This window comes from Limulus polyphemus, unplaced genomic scaffold (genome assembly GCF_000517525.1).
Source record: "Limulus polyphemus unplaced genomic scaffold, Limulus_polyphemus-2.1.2 Scaffold1407, whole genome shotgun sequence".
Classification (NCBI taxonomy): domain Eukaryota; kingdom Metazoa; phylum Arthropoda; class Merostomata; order Xiphosura; family Limulidae; genus Limulus; species Limulus polyphemus.
In genome coordinates this window covers 175,112-197,043 of record NW_013667017.1, presented here as the reverse complement: position 1 = coordinate 197,043, position 21,932 = coordinate 175,112, and the positions used below count along the sequence as shown (strand labels likewise).

Here is a 21,932-nt window from a genome sequence, read left to right as displayed (position 1 = left end):
GTATATATATATATATATATATACGTGTGGAAAATTATGTATTATGGTCTAAAAATGTAATTTTTATTTTATTTTTGTAAACCACTGATCCGACCTGTGTCAACTTGGATCGGGTTAATCAGTAAGGAAACCCGAAAAAGATTGAAGTATAATCAAATTACCGCACGTCTAATACACACTCGATTTTTTTTTTACGTAAACCATTTTTTTAGATTTCTAGATCTAAACATGGGGCAAGTAATAAATAACATTTTGGATTAGAAAGCTGAAAATAATTGCAAACTTTCAAACTAACCACACACAAACTGTTCACATAACCAGGTTTCAAGAAGATGCACCTTTAGGATCAAACTTAGCGTAAAATGCTTAGTGTTCTGGGCTGCGTATCGAAAGGTCCATGGTCGCACTTTTAGCTGTGGGTTTGCTATAAGTATGGTAGTCAAACCCTTTATTTGGTTTAAAGTCCTTCAGAGGACGGTGCTTCTGATTGGCTGCCTTCCCTCTGGTTAATACCTCAATATTAGGGACGGGTTATACCGGAGCTATTGGGGTCTCTGATGTAGCTGTCATACCCATATGCACGAGAGGTGATGTTGAGATTGAAAATATCAAATACAGCATGAAAACGAAATATTACGAGTTATATTTACCTTTGATACGAAAATCTTGTTTTATTCCCCTGTTTGTGGGGCCGGGCTTGGCTTAATCATTAACGTATCAGATTGTGGATTCAGGGGCTCTTGATTACCGTCCCCTTGTCGTAAGACAAAAAAAAACAACAAAAAAACTATCTTGACGAACACATTGTAATACTGCAGTAATAGTTTTATTCCTCCGAGATAACTTTTTTTTTTCTTTTGTTCGAAACAGTTTTACTGTGTTGAGAGCGGATTAGCTGTGACATTTTGTGTTGTCAGGTTTTTGATTTGTCAAAATATACTGTGTTAACTTCGGAATTTGCGAGGTAATTACGTTATGATCTTAATTAATTTGTCCAACATTTTTGTTGTCAAAACAACAACAGCAACGATAATCATAAAACTCAATTTCTACTTTATGGTGTATTTTCTCTGCCTTACTCTGTACTGTGGTTCAGATAAACCCCATTTAAGGTCTTTCGCCAGATATTCCACAGATCGGGTGAAGAGGGGGGCAAACATTCTTGCTCCTAGCCACCCTGAATTGCCGCTTTATCCTATCCTACCTTATTCACATATTGATGTCCGTTTCTTTAAAAGTTCTTCTTCAAAATTTATTACTTTTCTCATTTAAAAACTTCCTTTTCCTCTGTCTCGCACATCATCAACTGTAACAGACATGTTGGTTACAAAATAATTCATAGGACTGATTAACCCCTTATATAAGTTACAGGATCAGTTAAGAAATGCTCGTATCTTGTAACCTAGCTTGCAACAATTATTGATAATTTTAAACTTGCTACGTTCAGCGAGCAAAAAAAATAATATTACAAGTTCGCAATTTTTCCAAACCCAGTCATTTTCCCGAAAAGGGGCCGAAGGCCACCTGGAGAGGTCACCTATTTTAACCATTCGCACCACTATACAGTAGTGTGTTGTCTGTCAGTCAGTCAGTAAACACTGAAATGACGTCACATAAGGGACGCCTAACGTTGCAATTTGTACTGTCGTGACGTCAGTAAAACGTGCGCATGTCACGAATCACGAGAAGAGTTATTCACTGTTTAGGCTACAGCACAGCATGACATATAAACTTCAAAAGCAAGAAATATAAATATTTATTATTTTTAATTTTGATTTTATCTATTCTTGAATAGAACACTTTCGGGGACCCTGCAGATGTACATCTAGTTTTTGAGATTTCATTTTTTTATGAAAAGGTTAAATCATCATTTTATGAATTCTGTACATCGGCTGTTTGATAGTCGGTTCAGTGGCTTACAATTAGTATGTTGTAATGTGCAGTTTTTTTAGTGACATTGCTATAATACAGGATATCCATAAATTGTTGAACTGCTTTATCAATTGAATAGAAACCACACCAAATAAACAGTTACGGTTTGTAGCATATAGGAGTCTAATTTTTGGAAGATTTTTTTCCTCAGTTAGAAGTTTAGATGGAGGTATATGAAGGGTATTGTCTGTAAGACGAAACTATCCGATATGGCAATGTTGCATGCTCCGAAGATGTTGGTACATATATGGGCTGAGATGATTATCGCGTGGACATCCTTCGAGCCAGGAACAGTGCCTATGTCGAGGTGCACTAATGGCGCCACTAACCATGGACAAACCTGAGATGTTAACCTCAATTAATCCGCAACAACCACAGTTCTTATCTAATGTAGTTCTCGTTACCTTCAATTACTAAATTGTTTGAACGCTTTATGGATATCCTGTATACTTTTACTTTTGTTCAAAGGAAAGCCAGTTGTACTATTTAAAGTTAAAGAATTGTGGTGGCATATACTGTTTACTAATTTACAGTTTTCCAGCTTTCACTGTCTTGCAGTCTTCTTCTCTCGCCTGTGTATACCTAACTAGCCGTATTTCTGTGTCTGTTTGTCTGTCTTGTCTTCGTGCCTCACGTGACATACTTTCACACTTGATGGTGGGAATGGTTAGTGCAACGACTGCACTCTGCAGATATGTAATGTTTCCTGGTTATTGGTTCCTTGCATGTGCCAGCTATAAAGTTGTATTCCTGCACGCATATTCAGTTGTACACTAGATGGCGCTGACCGTCTTGTAATTGTAATCTGTGCATGTGAGTGGTATTAACTGGAGTTCATTGTCTGCTAGTCCTTAAAAACTGTTTTTGCATACTTTCAGCAAGGCTAGTAAAGTTTAATGATCTTTCTTTAGTCTATATTAATTGTAGCTGATAAGAATATTGAGTGGTTTGTAGAAAACGTTGGGTTACAAGCAAATCGTTTTAGTTACCTCGATACAATTACTTAGACAAACTAAAAACAAATGGTTCTTTATGTGTGATATTTTTGGTAACGTTATAGACAAGGGTAGAAACCGTAATAGACAGAGGAAGTCACTATGGACTTAAACTGAATTATCTGACTGACTGAAGCAGAAATGAGACTGTACCAAGTGCGAAAACAAAGTAAAAAATTAATCATTAATAAATCAAAAATGAAGCAAACAAGTTCACTGGACAGCACATCTAGCTTACACCAAGAGAGGTTTGACTTCCTTGTCTTATTCTAAAGAAGATGATCAAGATGGAGAGAGTATGTCATTATAGACACACAAAATTAAACGTTATCCCTCTCAGTATGCAGGCGCTACCCACGTTACTGGTTATCCCAAGTGAAATAAGCAACTTTTCCATGCTCACATAGAAAGAAAAAATCATGGTACATTTATAATACCTTATACATATGTATGAGTCCATTAAACGACTGAAATGTGACACTTCCAACTCTAGAGATAAAAAATCTTTCAACTCAATTTCAGCCTTAAATTTGCTTATAATTTATCATTGAACTTAAACGTAATAATAATGAGAGGCAATCTCGTTATTTGGCTTAAACTATTGGAAAAAGCCATTGCGGCGGTGGGTGCTGCTAGCAGACTACCTTCCTTTGGGCCAGTAATTTAAAATGATGAACTGCTATACCCGAATCCTAATGGTCTTTGACCTGACCGCTTAGTGAGTATGCATTCAAGATGCTATTATAGTTGAAAGTTTCTGTTTCAGCATCGAAATACATAGATTTTTATAAACTGTGTTCATCATGTCAGATTATCTGTGATAATATGCATATCAAAGTATCTAGCAATTACTTAACCTGTACAAAAGGATTGTGAGTTTATTGTATTGGGATTTTGTATTAATTCTAATACGCCGAAACTGATAGGGTTATGCAAAATTCATTTTTATGTAACAAACTCAAAAAAACGTCTTCATAATGCATTGTAATTGACCAGAAGGTAGTGGCATTTCAGCAGACAAAAAGTAAATATTATAACTACTAAAGTAAAGTTTTTTTTCTTTACTTTACAATTTGTGGACTTTCCACAGCTATAATAACTTTCCCTGAACCATACGGAAAGTTATACATATATGAAAAAATATGAAGGAACCATTATCACTTGGAAGTATCAAACGAACGCGTGAGTTGAAAAGTACTTTAGGGTTCGTCATATCACAGGTCACTACTAACCCGCGTGTTACAAAGAAAAAAATCTCACACGCACAAGATCGAAAGAGTGTTATTGTAGACACATGAACATACGTTATGCCTCTCAGTGTGCAGGCGCTACCCACGTTACTGGTTATCCCAAGTGAAAGATCGTCGATGTGGTGTGTGTGTGTATGAGATATATATATTACATATGGTATATACACAATACATTTATGAACTTAAATGTTAGTTTTTTTATAATGATGGATTTTTATAGTGAAACTTAGCGGAAGAGATATTTACTAAACGCTGTCTTAATTTGTCCCACTGCTTTCTTAATTTGAACTATATAAACAAGAAGATAAAACTCATAAGTTACATAATCAATGAGCAAGGTAACTGCTGCGCATGTCTGTGAATACAGTCACATTGAAATACCATGAAAAAATATATTTGTGGTATAATGCATTTCACTGCTTGTGAGAGATAAGAACATCTCTTGCTTCAATGTGTAGTGAGAACATCGTTTAATTAGGACAGTCAAGCTACATCCAGGACAGACGTGTAATAAAGAGATGGGTAGCTGATGTAACGTGAGGTCTTGTCCAAAGTGTTTTGTTTAGCCAACTGTTAAAGCAGATGTTATATAGAACAAAATCGTGGTTATCACACGTGAACATATCTCTTGGTATGTAATACTTCACCTGACTTAACTATTAGGCTTATATTTTTGACAGTTTTTGACTTGTAAATATTTCCGATACTTAAGCTCGATTTGTTAAATCAGATTTGTAGACGACTGACAAAAACTAGATGTTTACAAAGCAGTCTTAGTGTTACTCCTTTAACAGCATTAAGCAGTGTCTTGGATGTCGTGGTCTCTGCATGACCAGTGGTCATCTATGTGTCGAGCTGAATAGGTGGTTGGTTGTCTTCCAGGTCGTCGCTGTGCTCTCTATTCTATTTATAGTTCTATCGACAATCGCTCTGACCCTCAACACGCTGCCCCAGATGCAGGTGGAGGATAAGGATGGCCAGCAGGGTGGAGATAATCCTAAGCTGGCCATGGTGGAAGCTGTATGCATAACGTGGTTCACGCTGGAGTACCTCTTGCGGTTTATTTCGGCGCCAAATAAATGGAAGTTCTTTAAAGGTGGATTGAACATTATAGATTTGCTAGCTATTATGCCGTACTTTGTGTCTCTGTTTCTCATTGAATCCAATAAGCACACAGACCAATTTCAGGACGTCAGACGTATTGTGCAAATCTTCCGAATCATGAGGATTCTTCGAATCTTAAAATTAGCCCGTCACAGCACGGGGTTACAGAGTCTTGGGTTCACACTGAAAAACAGTTACAAGGAACTCGGGTTGCTCATGCTATTTCTGGCCATAGGGATCATGATCTTTTCAAGTTTGGCATATTTTGCTGAAAAGGATGAGCCAGACACCAAATACACCAGTATCCCAGAGACGTTTTGGTGGGCGAGTATCACCATGACAACTGTTGGCTACGGTGATATCTACCCGACCACACCTTTTGGGAAGATGATAGGGAGTGTCTGCTGTATCTGCGGGGTGTTAGTCATTGCTCTGCCCATTCCCATTATCGTTAACAACTTCGCCGAGTTCTACAAGAACCAGATGCGAAGAGAAAAAGCACTGAAGAGGAAAGAAGCACTGGAGAGAGCCAAGAGGGATGGTAGTATAGTTTCATTCCACCACGTGAACCTGAGGGATGCCTTTGCCAAATCCATGGACCTCATCGATGTGCTGGTGGAAACTGGTCACAATATTAGTCAAGTAAGTTCTCATCCCCAACTTTACATTTGATACGGTGGAAATATTTCCAAATGAAAGGATCACGGGAACGCTACACTTTATGAGGTAGACCTAACTTGAATTAAACTTACTCCATGATATTTTCTTGTATGACTTATTCTTCCAATGATCAGCTCATCTGGAGGCTTTTCCACCTCTGTTTAATATGCTCGTGTATCTCAATTCCTGATTAAACCAACATATAGAACACAGCTTCTATGAACTTTAAAATACCTGAGTTTTGATAGTTTAATTCCACTTTCAATATATATATTATCAGTTGAAGGTTCGGCCTTTTATGCGTTATATTATAATGGTATGTTTAACTTTATATAACTTATAGCTAAGTTATTTTACGTTACCTAGTTTCTGGACAGGTTTATTTACTGATATCCTGCACGTCAAAACTCTAACAGAAAGAAAAAGATGTTAAAACTTGTATACAAGTCATTTTGATACCATAAAAGCAGACACAGTAACTGCATTTCTGGATATGATATTTATTTGACTTAAACATTTAAAAAACACACAAAACGTTTAAACATCAAACAAATTTGGGATTTTTTTTTCTCCTTTAAATACCAAACAAATTAAAGATTCTTTTTGCACTTAAACACCAAACAAATTAGGGACTTGTTTTTTGTATTTAAACATATGAAATTAGGTTATTTTTTACACTTAAACACCAAACAAATTGATTTTTTTGCATTTAAACACCAAACAAATTGATTTTTTTGCATTTAAACATCAAACAAATTAGGGATTTTTTGCATTTAAACGTAAAATAAATTCGTTTTTTTTTTGCACTTAAACACTAAACAAATTAAGGATTTTTTGTTTTTTGCACTCAAACACCAAAAGAATTAGGGATTCTTTTATGTTGAAACACAAAATAAACTATACACCTAAACACCGAACAAATTAGAGATTTTGTTGTCAGCATTGTTATACACGTGGTGTAGTGTTACACCAATGTCACAAGCCGTGCTGGTTGTTTTCTTGCTTTTAAATTGTCACTATTTATTTGTAATTTTTATAGAATATTTCTTGTCCCGAGTGCTTGTGTATGCATGGCTTAGATGCTGTGCCCCCGCCTGTATGTGCTCCACCATTTCCGTATTCATGGCGTGTTAGATCCCACTTTTGTCCCCATTTTCTTGTAATAATAATTCATGATTGTGTGGCAGCTAAGCATCGGTAGAATTATCGATGTACTGCTGTCTATGATGATGATGATGTAAGCGGAGTTCTTGATGAACCAATAAAATAATTTTAAATCTACAGAGGATTACTCTCACATTATGAGAACGTTACTGAGTCTGGTGGCCGTGATTAAACTTCCAATAACCTTTAATTTACTTGGTCATCAGTTTCCAAGACCATGTTTAAGAAGATCAAAGGCACAAAAGTCTAATGGGGTTGCATCGGGGGGACTTGAAAGACATGCTATCGAATAAGATTACTATGATCCCAGTTTCTTTTGCATTTTCTTTCTTGTGAAACCAGCCTTTTTTTTTTTTAATGTGACTAGAAGGAAGCTTGTGGATCTCTGGCAGTTTCAAATATTTTTGTTATCTTGTTAATGGTACCAGGAAATATGTATAGTTTCCTCACAATTACTTTTTTAGGGTGGGGGGGGGTCTTTTCCATAATTACAGTCTTCCCTATTTGGATGAAAGTTTAGCTTCGGGGAGTAGTTTTGGAACTTTTTTTTTTTTGTCCGAAACGTCTCTCCTGGGCGAAATCTTTTAGCTTCCATGTAGATAATTAAAAGATCCCTCATTCGAAATGTTTTGAATTCAACATCGTTTAACATTCTTGCTGTAAGAAAATCCTTTCGCGGTACGGACCGTAGCACGAACCTTTAGGTATAAGGTTATCGTGGCAGCATTGCACTGTAGAATGATTGAAAATTTGTTATATAGGTGCTAACTATATCACCTGTTCCCCACCGTTCGTATCCATAGCCAAGCTCTACTGTATTAGCATATACAGATCGATTCTTACAAAGTGCAACTGGCCTTTCATCGTTTTCTTTATATAGGCAAATCTGTTGGTTTTTGTTTTTTAGGATCACTTCATCTTACTATAAAGACGCCCCTAGTGACACAGTGGTACGTCTGCAGACTTACAAAGTTAGAAACCGGGTTTCGATACCCGTGGTGGGCAGTGCACAGATAGCCCATTGTGTAGCTTTGTGCTTAATTACAAACAAACAAATACTATAAAGATGATCCATTATGTGTTATCATCCATCACCCAGAGTTAGCTGGCCCAATTACTGTAATCTTTGGTATAGAAACATCAGCCCTTTTCTTTTCGAAAGGGAAGAAAAAAATGTTTTTTAAACTATCCTAATGGTCCCCCGGTGGACATCGGTAAGTATAAGGACTTGGTGCTAAAATCCGCGGTTCTATTCCCCGCAGTGGACACAACAGACAGACCAATGTGGTTTTGCTCTAAAACAAACAAAGGAAAAAAACACAACTTTCTGCGTGCTTTTCCAGAACTGTATACTTATTCCTAGCAGTATAAGGTGTTTTGTTTATATTTTAGTAATGTGTACGGTACTGTTTACCAGTGTTTAACGTCAAACAGCAACATGAAAGAAGAATTGTAGTTAAGGTTTTTAAGCATGTCAAATCCGAAGCATATTAAATTCGTTTTCAATTTGAGTCATTTCTAATTCACCATCTCAGTTTTGTCCTAACACCACAAAATAATAGTCGGTAAAAAATCTTCTTGGTCCAAACCGATAAGTTTACAGAATTACAACTTTAAAATCCGGGGCTCGATTCCTCGTGGTGGACAGAGCATGTTTGTGCTTTAAAAAATCGACAGCAACATCTGAATTACAATGAGAAAATTCATTGATTCATCACTTGAATAATCAAACTGTTTATGGTGTTATCGGCCGTAATCCCAATAAAATCGATGAGAACGTCCAGAACATGGCGTCTTCAATTGAGTTTGAAGGTATATTGGAATAAAACTTTTTATCGTAATATTTCAAACACGAGTGATTAAATAACTTAATAGAGGGGAAAGAAAAAAATCAAGGGACAAGAAAACAAATTTCAATTGTAATGATCCTCCCCCTGCAGACGTAGTAATTTCTGTAAGGGTGATCGGTCACTGGGTGCATACAATTTCTTTTCGGAATATCGAATCTCACGGGAGATTTTATTGCAATATTCCAAATTTTAACAATAAACAAGGCATGATGTCATTATCAAGTGTTTTATAGCTAGAGGGAGCTATGAATCATTATGAAGAATGTTCTTGTTTCAGAAACTCTATATGAATATCAAGTTTTAGATAACGTATGATGCAAAAGACCAGTACAACTTCGAACCGCTTTTTTGAGCTTTAGTAAGTTACACCCCACTTGTATAAACTGTAAATACAACAACTGTTGATCCATGTATAGATAAGTCCAAAAGGTTAAAGAAACTGAACTAACTTTGAAAAGTACTCCATAGATCTATAATACTGATGGGGGGGGGGGATACAATATTTGTCATTCATTGTAACTGACGTAGGAGAGTCGTCATAAACTGTGTCTGTGAATACAGCATAGAACTTTAAATAGAACCTACACTAATAGAATATTTCGTTTTGCGGAATCTCGCAATAGGCAAGCGTGCTAGAAGAGTCTTCAAAATTGTGTAAAGGCTTGAACTTGATAGTTAGCAGTGTTGTAAAACTAACACTTACAGTATGATTGTGTTTAAATATTGATCTAATTTAGTTTTTTTTTAAAGATATTAACATTTTAAACTACGCCCTCTAGCCGCAAACGATGACACTAACTCCATATACATATATAAAATGTATTAAAAATATATTTTTTAATCCTTTAAAAAGAAAAAGGAGGAAATTTGGTTCCAGATTTGTTTTCGTTTCTGTAGATATTTATTTTGTCGACCTCTCGTGACATAATTTAAAATCTGTGGTACATTTCACACTACTAACAACTTTTTAAGACGGAATACTTTCGAAACGTCGTTCTCCACACTTGTGTTTTTTACAACAGGCAGTCCATTCCAGTTTACTCATCATGAATAATCTGTCTAAACAACACATGAAAGAAAAACGCATAGTATTGTTTTAATATTACGGTTTGATATACAATAAAGTGTTTATACAGGCAAAAAGAGCACGTGAAAATTTCATATTTATTGTATGTTTTATAAAGGTGACGTAGACAATGTTTCATATGTCAGTGAAAACCGTGAGCATGTTTACATGTTTTAGTCACATTTATATATTTGTAGCTAAATATTATGAACTGTTCAGATACAGTGGTCAACCAAAATTTTCATTGAAATCGAATGTATTAATTAATAGCATTAAAATTTTCTGATAATATTACATTGAAAAGAGTTTTGTAGTGGCTTCAAAGTTATGTAATATAAAGTCCTGGTGACTTAATGTGTCAAATAACACTAGATTAAAGCTTGTTGGTAATATTACAGTAAAACGTTTTATGGTGGCTTCAAAGTTATGTAATATAAAGTCCTGGTGACTTAATGTGTCAAATAACACTAGATTAAAGCTTGTTGGTAATATTACAGTAAAACGTTTTATGGTGGCTACTAAGTCGTATAAAATCCTGGTGACTTCATGTGTCAAATAACACCAGATTAAAGCTTGTTGATAATATTACAGTAAAACGTTTTGTGGTGGTGGCTACTAAGTCATATAAAGTCCTTGTGACTTCATGTGTCAAATAACACTAAATTAAGGTTTTCTGGTAATACTACAGTAAATATATTGCAGCTTGGTCCAATTGAAATGTAATTCACTATTACTAAAAACACCAGATCAAAATGTTTTTTTTTCCTTCAAACGCAGTGCGAATCTACAGTTACTGTTATCTTTCCGTTAAAATCCAATACCTGATGAATATTTCAGAGTCAAAACTGAAACATTCTCTTATCAGGATTAATGAATTGTCGGGTGCATTGTATCATAAAATAATACTTCTGTTATGATGTATGGTCGATCACCATCACACATGACAAATGTTTGCCTAGTCGGTTGTATCAGAATTAACAAACTTTGCAAACATCGACTTGATAGTTTATATTACTTTTTCTGCTAAACAAGCATATTGTGATTGATAAGGAAAAGTTCGTACCTTCACCATACTCAACACGTTAAACAACTCGGAGAATAGCTGGTTATAGAATTTGGCTCCCTGACCTGTGTGAACTTCTTAAGGTGCACTGAATCAAGCTATCCGGTGTTCCACCAGTGCTTCAATGACAGACTGTGCTGAAGTATCAGTAAATGGATAAGCCTCGGCCCAATTAGTGAAGTAATTAATTACACATACTGTTTACCACATAGTGTCTGTGATGACCAGCAATATTCAGGACTATTCTCTGTAATGGAACACCAACAGTTTTCTGCTGTAGTTAACCCTATTTAGGCTCCATATGTACCACAATATGACTATGTGCATATGAATGCATACTTCTTGGTTTCAACTTCAGACCTGCTTTTCTTATGCACTGATGTACCATATCCAGGTGTTCAACATTAGACTTGAATGTGCAAACAAACGCAAAGACAATGTTGACGTAGACCAGGCATATTTCCGTTTGCAGCCCCTTTAGTGTAAGCATCATTAACCTCTTGAAAGTGATGGGCACATTATACAGGCCTAATTTCTTGCTGTAAAACTCATACAAGTAATTTTGATTGCTGAAAGTAATCTTAGATCAAGCCTCCCTGTTACCTTTCCACGATCCATCCAGAATATGTGGGTAGTGGCTTCCCAGTGCCCATTTTCCAGCTAAATTAGTTATTCGACGGTTTATTGGGAAGTATGATTGGAAGACATATTGGTTAACCCATACCCTATAGGTTCATTTATAGATGGAAATCCTTCTTGGCTATGTTGCGTACTTTATCCTGGAACACATGAACACTCTTGTACTCGTGAATTCTCACCTTTTAAATACAGTGTACTTTGCTTACCATTGGCTGTGTTGCGACTTTTTGCAGATCTTTTTCTGGATGGTCCTGGTGTTCCAAGTAGATCCATATTATTTTTTTCTTTGTTATTAAGTACAAAAAATATTATCGATCTGAATACATCTTTATGATCTTCTTTTGCGAATATTTTTGCATTGGAAAGAGCTGTTGCATACCCTTATCAAAAGTAAACAATATTCCTTGTCCATATACTACCTACGAAAGCCAAACATTAATAAAATATAGTTCAAATACATGCTATTCCACTTCGACTTTAATTGGGTCGTTGTTGTCACGTGACTCCACTTGCCTGTTTATTTTACAGCGAAAACACATTGGTCTAGCTGCTGTGTCCATTGCGGGGAATCGAACTCCGGATTTTATTGTTACTGCTGTCCCAGCGGGGGACTGATGATTTGCACAATTCAAATACTTTTAATGTATAATGTACTATGTATATGTATCTAATCAATATTTGTAAATCATGATTTGAGGTTATTTAACAATGTATAAAGTACGTAATAAATAAAACATAAATGTGTTTAATTCATCCACGAGTTGTGTTAATCACGAAAAGCAAGGCTTAAATGTTGATATCATTAAAATAAGTAACGCTGTATCTTTCAAATTGACAGTAACCTTTTGAAAACATGATTGTTTCAAGCACAAAGCCGCATAATGACCACTGCAGGGACCGATCCCTGAATTTTAGCGTTACAAGTTTTCAGGCCTACTGCCAAAAGTGTCATTCCACAAAAGCCTTATTCTAGCTGGGGACCCTATGCTGTGGCGTAATTTGGGAAGATTGCCTCTGTCGTGATCCCCCCCCCTTCCCCAACAAATGACGCATCTGCTTGCCGCTGAGCAACCAGTAAAAGAGGGGGGGGGGAATATTATAAATGGTAAACTTTAAACTGCGAGTATTGATATAAAATATTTTACCGGTTTTTGTTCTTTTATGTATATTTAAAGCCATCTTTTTTTTCAACTGTGAAAACCACCATTTTCAGGTATAATCCAGGTATTTTGTGGTGTCTTCTAGTTTTCCTCATTTTGATGATATATACAAATCAACATCAGGTCTTATTATTCCTAGTTGGTAGATAATAAATAACCATAAACAACAAACCCTCCACGCGATCTTATTTCAATGAGATGTGTATATGAAGCGGTTCAACCTTAAAGGTATACTTGTAACAAAGTTAGGCTTAAGCTAAAGGTAAAATTACCTCAATTGTCGTCTTACTATCGTTGAGCTTGAGTAACAAAGTCATGTCTTCTGAAACTTCAAGACGAATACTATAAAAAATCTAAACTTTTGATTATATATTGTAATAAAAGCACACAAACAACAATTTTCTGAGATAACATCAACATATTTGCTGAAGGTTATTAAAGAATTGAACGGGCAGCTATGACGTGTTTTATATATATTTTTAAAGCGATTTTATAGGATTTGTTAGTTATCAGTTCTGGTCGCCAGGTGGATGCCACGAGTCTGGGAGAAGAATCGGCACGGTTTCATACAGGAACCGGTTGTTATAAAAACTTCGATCGCACCATGCATGGGGGGCTACTAAGCCGTCGAAAGGACTCTCAAGCTCAGTCACTTCCCCTGGAGACCATAAATCCCACCGCTAACAACCTGGTCGACTTCTCGGTCTTTAAAAATAAAAATGGTCCAACAGAGGGTTATAACGGGGCTCCTGAGGACACAAGACCGAATCCTCTTGACGCAATCACCAATGACTATCAGCAGGAGTATTCCTCGCCAGTAAGTCCAAACTTTGTGTGTTCTTTTATTCAATAAATCTTTATATGGTACAGCTTAAATTAGTTTCTCTTACGAAGTGTTTGGTTAGAATGTATAAAAAATATGTAATAGTAAACTGACAAATAATGATTTACAAACACAATGAAGGGCTTATATTTTTGGGGAAACATTTTTCTTTGGGGGGGGGGCAAGCAGCATAATTCAACCGCTTCGTTATTCTCGTAAATCGTTGTTTGTCAATTTACCAGAATATTAGCATTATATTCCTTACGTAAGTAAATATACAGTAAGCCTAACGAATACTGAATAGCTTTAGCTTAGTGAAAATATTTATATGGCTTATTTAGCTTGATTTATCTTATTTTTTCCCTCCCACTATTTCATTAGACAAGAATAACCTAAGACTAAGAGTTGGTGGTGTTGGCTAGGTACACTCTCTAGGCTATCAGTTTCAAATTAAAGTACAACCAACGTAGCTACTGGTCCTTGAATATTGAAAAAACAAATAATATTAGAGTGTATGTCAATACACTACCAAACTAAGGCATTAAAACTGTTATAAAGTATCTGTTAAAACACTATTTTTAACATATATCCATGAAGAAGACAACCAGGGGCTCGTGTCGGGTCATTTGTATTAAAAATGGCGTCTTAATTTATGTTTTATATTGTTTTCGTGCCTTGGTTTCCATAATATTAAAATTTACAGAACACGGACTTCCATGGAATAAGAACGGTATTACCACGATGTTCAAACGATTCCATAAAATATATACGTCACCACAGCCACTTTCAGTTTGAGAATTAGTGTAATAACTGGAAACGTAGAATTCAACTTCCAACTTAAGCTACTGTTTGATGCTAGATCAAGAAACCGTTTTAAAGATCACTTGAGTAACAGAACACAACCTTTCTCGGTACTTACCCTTAACAAAATATAGTTCAGCGAGAAAAAATATTAACGAAGTTATTGATATAATATAGGTTTTCATTTCTTACTAGAGGATTGGATTTCTTCATTTAATTCAAAACACAAACCTGCACATTGGTTCCCGAAGGTGCAAGTTCAAACATGTTGTTTCATGTCTACAGTGGAAAATTAGCCATATATTTATAACAGAAGAAAAACATCTTTTTTACTGTTTTGGATGAAGATTAAAATGATTTCTCAGTCTTCTCCTTCATTACTGTCGTACAAAGTGGACAGTTTTTTTTTTCTGTATGTGTAATGTTTCTTCATGGCCATTCCTAATCATGATCACAGTGTGACTGGTGGGTTGACAAATCCAAGAAAATAAAACTGGTGCGAGATTGCCTAACTAATATTATTTTTTACAGCACTATAAAGCAGATAGAACTCTTGTTAAGTTAGAGATGAGCGAGGGAGCGGGAAGGTTGCTGCTTAACCAAATCTTCTAGATATTGTATAAAGCTTTTTTTTATTACATAAACGTTAGTTGTAACTAGTTGATCCTAATATGATGTCCAGGCAAAACGTAACTGCCAACTATCACAAGCTGTTTACGTTTTGTTTGTTTGTTTAACAAGGCCCAGTTTTTATGTAAAACATCAAGGTAAAAAATGCGAAAAGTCGTTATTTTAGAAAACTAAAGATTGCATGATAAAAGTCGCCCTCTTATCACTCCCATTTTTTGTTTTATGATATCTTAATTTTATTTAACTATAAAAATCAGATTCGGTCTGTATTTTTTTTCCTATATCATATTGTCCCAATGACATACACGACCGTCGAAAAAGCTGCGTTTTTCAATAGGTTATGATAATGTCTCGAGATTGTAAATGAACAAACGCTCCAGTTTCACAGGTAGGCTTATTTTTTGTTTAGAATAAGAATGTAAGAAATTACAGTTACCAAATATTAAAACATTTGTTTCAAACACTTATTTATTACGTATATCCAACAAAAAAATAACTATATTTAGCCATCTAAGAATTTTATGAAAATCTACGTAATATTTTCTGAATGTTAATTTTATTATCAATCAGTATTGGTTATAATGTTTATTTGGCATTATGTATTAATACGTGTTAGATATTGGAAGTGATTATGAAGAGACTGGTTATAAAGTGTAAATATTACGGGTTCATTCCTGCTCTACTCCATTACAGTCAACTACTCCAGAGCACAATCACGTGATTATAGTTTACGATGTGATTAATTATCATCCAAAGAATTAGAAGTGCCACATCAGTACAATGTTTATAAAAGTAGAAGTAGTCATACTATTCCCAGCAGTAGTATGGTAAACAGAGTACCGTTAAATAATAGAAGCGGTCGAGGTAGGAACCCAAATTATTCAACAATGATATTGAATAACACAGACAGGGTGTACTCTTTACGCGATACATCGCAATCCAGTTGAAATGTTCCCAGTGACTTAACTATAAGTACAGTTGTGAATGTTACCCCCAGAATAGTAATATTTTTTATCATAAGGGTTAACAACGGTATATTAAACTAGCTTATTCATTACTTGATTAATTTTTAAAACAACAAAGATGATTTTTTTTTCGTTCTTTTGGGGAGCAGGGTATTGTAAAGGACGAACCCAGATAGCAGGGTATTGTAAACGACGAGCCCAGATTTTGCGATCTAGAAAAGCGATTTTCTCTTTTTTTTCTGCCCAATTTCCAGAATATTTGAATATAGTATTGGTATTCTTTGTTTTACAAGTTTGTATGTTTTAACTTTTATCTTTCCTGGTTTCATCCACTTTTAGACTGTACTTTAGGGTAAAAACTGTTTCGTGTATGCCACGTACTGAGGACATAGGAAGTAATCCAGGGTAAAAAACTTGGCAACTTCAATATTCGAAAGCACCAAATAGTGAATTCGCCCAAAATACATTTCTTTTTCACTTTTTATGTGCCCGGCATGGCCAGGTGGTTAGGGCGCTCGACTCGCAATCCCCGTCACACCAAACATGCTCACCCTTTCAACCGTTATGATGTGACGGTGAATCTCACAATTCGTTGGTAAAAGAGTTGGCGGTGATGACTAGCTGCCTTCCCTCTAGTCTTTTGCCTCTTTTTAATAGCTGTAATATCGATTTCAGTTTGTCGTTATCTAAGTAATTCGATTACATTACTTTGGCCATTGACTTCACAGCAAGTTACTTGTACGTTTGTTTGAAAGTACAAAATCTTTCCATTTATATGTGAAAAGCTTTGAGCACAGTGTTCTTTAACACTGACATATCTAGGTGACCAAACACTTGCGGTAATTCCTTGATTTGAATAATAATGATAAACAAACAACTTTAACTCCATGCTGGGCCGGGCGTAGCCAAATAATTAGCTTCCAGGCCGTGGATACGAGGGTCCATTGTTTGTATCTCTTTGTCACATAACCCTACTCCACTTTGGGGCTGTGATAAAATTGACGGTCGAATCCCACTATTTGATTAGAGTTGGCGGTGGGTGTTATTGACTAGCTGCCTTCTTTCTACTCTGTTCAAAATTAGGGTCTGCTACCTCGGGTTATTCTCAACAAACTAGCAATTCCATGTTTGTTTGTTTGTTTGTTCTCTCTCTCGGCGACATCCCTACTTCGTTTGTTTCTCTCTCTCTCGGCGATATTCATGCTCCGTAAACAAGTATTATTAATTGAGCTGGAAGATTTGGTAACCATTAGCAACAAACAGTACTCTGGACAACCAAACATGTTACAGTACACCATTTTGTCTGCATCAGTTTCAGCCTGTAAGGTTTGGCGGTGTTTTATCATATAGACAAGTGCGTTTCAATGTACAGGATTTTTCATCAGTACTCTTTACCCGTAGCTCTATTTGTTAACGTGATGAATCCAGCTGGCGCTATACAGTAGCGTGACGACACAGCGGAATAATACTAGACAGACTTCACGTTGGTAGTTATAAATTTTTAGTAGTTGTTGGTCAAAATCTGAACGTTATCCTAAAGAGTTTCTTTTTTTTTTATCAATCATTATCCATGAACGATTTAACGATACTTTATCAAATATTTGTTTCTAATAAAATAAATAAAAAAAATCAAAGGAATTGTATCAAGTGTATTGACGGAAAACTTTTATCTTGTAAAATGCAAGCACTTGTTAACCCTAGTGTCTGTAGGAAAAGCAGAAACATATCTAAGAGGTAGCTCATTTTCAGCGTGTGACGTGATAAAGTATCTTGATATCATCTTACTTCCAGGTGACTCGAGGTCGTAGTGCACCCCCTCTTGAGACACCGGAAGAGGGTGGCGAATGTACCAAGTACTAAGGTATCGTACTTTTATTTTCAGCGTTGTTTCAGCCTACCATCTTGCCTGGTTTCTCTGTTCTGTTCACTTCTTGCACTGGCTACAGTGGCGCCATCTAACCTTTCATTCTACGATCCCTACACGTTTGCATGCTATGCACATGCACTCAAACTCTGTACTCTCTCTTATGGTCAACACTCTCTTCTTGCTGTCTTATCTCTAATAAGCCTGGTTACAGCCAAAGGTTTTTCTTTCATTAAAATTGAGGGCATGAAGAAGTCTTAAACTATGTAACTTGCATGAATGAACAGTTTTTTTCGTAGTGTGTAACATTTACCATACGTCATATATTAATGGTTCCAAAGTGCACAATACAACATGATACTAAGGATAGTTAACTATATTTAAAGTGACTAAACAACTTATTGTTCAAGAATAGTGTGTTTTATTTCAGAATAATGATGTTTTCATTTACTGAGGCTCATCCGGAACTAAACTACTCAGTTAATTCATAGATGAATTCCACTGTTAAAAATTATTATTTCTGTGTTTACTGATAAATACTATTTAAATATAAAAATAGCTATCCTTGGTTAAAGAAACACTTCTCCGTGCATTTGCTTGATATTTTACTAATCACTAACAAAATCTCTAGTTTTGATGACTTTGTTTCAGGGTTTTACTTTTGGCCTTTTACTTCTGACATTATATTATTAATAAAATCAAACAATTCTTAAGTGGAAACACATCTTCTCCCGTTGTTTAGATTGTCTATCTTATTGGTAAAATAATCATGCTGGACTTAACCGTTTCTAAAGGTTTGAGAGATAATGTTTTAGCTATTAAAGAGGGTGTAACATGTATATCGTTTTAAAGTTCTGTTTATATCTACCCATATACGGGGTGTCCCAGAAGTCTGGACCTATGGGGAAAATAGACGTTATATTCTTAAAGTTAAACAAACACATTTCTAATGTCAGTTGTAGATATTTCGAGGAAGAAAATTCCCTGATGTCACAGTATACCAAGAACTGGAATTTGAATAAATATAATTATTAGTTTTCCCTATGGGTCCAGACTTCTTGGACATCCTATATATATATGTTGGATACAAACAATACTATATCAATTGTAAGTGGGCGGTATAGATTAGCACCACAAAACAGTAACAAGAATAAAGAAATAACGAGACAAAACAAACCCCAAAAATTTCTAAAATTGTGTCATTTTGGTTCTTGATTAATTGCGTGATAGCAGCCACAACACCCAAACAACGTTGTGGAAATACCTTCGCTTCATTTATTTACCAAGAACGCTGATGCAGCAAGCGCATAATGTTTGCAACCGCTAATCACTTAATGGGTGCTTTAACTTAATGAGCTCTGCACCCACTGCCTGCCGCCACTTGTGATAGTAACCCCTTAATAATACAATCTTTGGAATTTTTTGAATCGTTTTTTTAATGGTAAGAATTTTGTTTTCTTGTGTAGAAGTAGTATTTTAAACTTAAAATGTCTAAAATTAAATATTTTTCAAAATGTTTCATAACGTATTCATCAATACATGCAAGAGACTTAATTACTGACTTGTAGAATTTAAACTAATATTTGATTCTTTAACACCATCTGTGGATATTCAGTGGTGGTGCTCGTATAGAATCTTATCTGGTGATTTATTTTAAACGACCTCTCGTTACTACTTTAATTCACCAGGGTATAAAGTAGAGGACATTTTTCTTATATAAAATATACTTCTCATAATAAGTTACAGATATAACATGCCTATTGGTCCATTGCTTTATAATTAAGAAACATTAATTTTATTCTTTAAATTCTGATTAATATTAATTCATGATTCTGTTTTTTGTACCAACTATAATTTATATGATTCTTATAACAATCGTATACTTACTGGAGTTTTAAACATGGCGGAAGATAAAGAATTGGTTAAAATCTTGGAATTAAAAACAACAAATAAAACGGATATTTTAAAATTATTAGAAAATTATACACGTTTGTATTCTTCATGCTACTTTTTCAAATAGGAAAAATACAATTTTAAATTAATTAAAGATAGTTTAAACGTGATTAATTTATTCAAATATAAATTGGATATTCCATTTCACATTTTTCAACAAACTCTTGCAAGTTCAAAATAAATTAACAACACCTATTAAAAGCAGTTTGTAATTTTGCCTTTGTTTCTAAACTTTTATACCTTTTCTACAATAAATAGGATTAATAACAATTAAACTTCAAATTAAAATTGATGTAATTATAAATAAAATTTTTAAAACTACCAAAAAAAAATGGAAATTTTTTATCCTTCATGATTTATTTTTATTTACCTTTTATTTATGCCAGCTCTAAATTGTATTAAAAATCTAAGTACCGCCAGGTACTTTTAAATCAAATCTTAGATATCCTGACTAATAAACATTTTTGTAAGATTATAATGATGGATTATCATATAAAGTTTGTTTTATTATTATTATTAATAAAAGGGTATTGTATTTATAATTTACAGATTATTTCTTCTTTAATTATCATTGATTTTACCATTCTATTAATTAATTAATATACCTTTGGCGGACCTTATAGGAGCTTTCAATATTCCTTTTGATAATTTATTTGATTTTTTCTAAAGATACGTTTAAAGTAGTATCCCCCCCCCATCATTAGAGGGGGGTTGTGGAGTTTATTGTATTTAATGATAACATTTATAAACTGTTGGTTCACTTTTGGGAGTCAACATTTCAGTCTTGATTTATATATTTTCACATTCCAGTATATTGATATCATCCTACAATCCCTACTTTGAATGAATAACTTCTATTCGTCCTGAAAATGGAACGTTCTAATGACAAGTGTGCTTATTTCACAGTTCAAACGATTTGTTCTAATTCTTCTTATATTTTAAAATAATGTTCTTTTATTAACAGAAGAACTAAGTTTAATGGTGATAGCTGCTCTGAACTTGTTAAAGTTTATTGACTATTTTTTGTTAATAAACAACACCTTATTTTAAATAAATATTCCACAAATTCTTAACTTGTTAAAACTTTGAATAATTGTTTTCAATGTATTTCTCCAGTTGGAGACCATTAGAAATATGACATTTTCCCATAAATGTTGTATGTTGATGTCACTTCGATAGGTGGAGTTTCTATTTCAAGGTCGTCTTAAATCAATTATTAATGTAAAGACATGTCGAGACTTGACACCTTAATCTTTCTTTGGTGTAGAAATAGTCGCTGTATATAGTTTGATGGAGAGGTAGCTTCAAGAATATTTCATATAGCTTTGGACCTGATAATATATTTTCTTACTTTTTTGATATTTATGACTAAAGTTTGTAAAATATGAAGCCTGGAATAAACAGTTTCTAACTATTCACCTCAATCCACCTAATTTAAAAAATGATTTAGCATTTAAGGGTGAAGTTTGGTCATGATTATTATTTATTGGAGTCACCAAGATCACTTTCAATACAGGATAAAGGGGGTAGGTAAGCTTTTGTGTTATTGGTATAATAATGATAATAATTATTATATTAAAGGGGTTACTACCTGGTCCGAGTTTTTTGTTTTAATAATTGATGAGAAGGGGTATCTCCAATGCTATTTAGATTCCACAATGCACGTGTTATTCACAATAAAAAAATTATACCTTTTATATTATTTATTTTTATGATTGATTCATTTTTTTTATTAGTGTGTGTGTGTGTAGATTTAATAGCTTGTAATATACATGCAGTATGGGTTTTTGTTTCATCCACACATAATGAGTACATTTAAGTAACACGTGTAAATGTTATCTAAGCCTAGTTATTGCAGTTAAAGAAAACATTAAGCCTAATTATTAGTCCATCGTACATTCTGTAAATGTCAATGAGGATGCAGATACAAAGTTTTAATGACATGAAAACAGACAAAATTATCATCTTTGCTTTAATTGTTATACAAGTAATAACAGAATCTCTCTCTCTCTC

The 21,932-nt window shown here is 34.5% G+C and overlaps 1 protein-coding gene across 2 annotated transcripts in view; it reads left to right on the top strand.

The window, feature by feature from the left end:
• Positions 1-21,932, top strand: part of LOC106463432 (potassium voltage-gated channel protein Shab-like) — a 108,745-nt gene that overhangs the window by 48,414 nt on the left and 38,399 nt on the right. The window contains exons 3-5 of one of the 2 annotated variants that reach the window (XM_022390924.1): positions 2,491-2,598; positions 5,060-5,923; positions 13,410-13,700. In XM_022390924.1, the coding sequence (XP_022246632.1) occupies positions 2,491-2,598; positions 5,060-5,923; positions 13,410-13,700 (1,263 nt within the window). The remainder of the gene's footprint in view (positions 1-2,490; positions 2,599-5,059; positions 5,924-13,409; positions 13,701-21,932) is intronic. The other variant, XM_022390925.1, reaches the window with a different exon arrangement.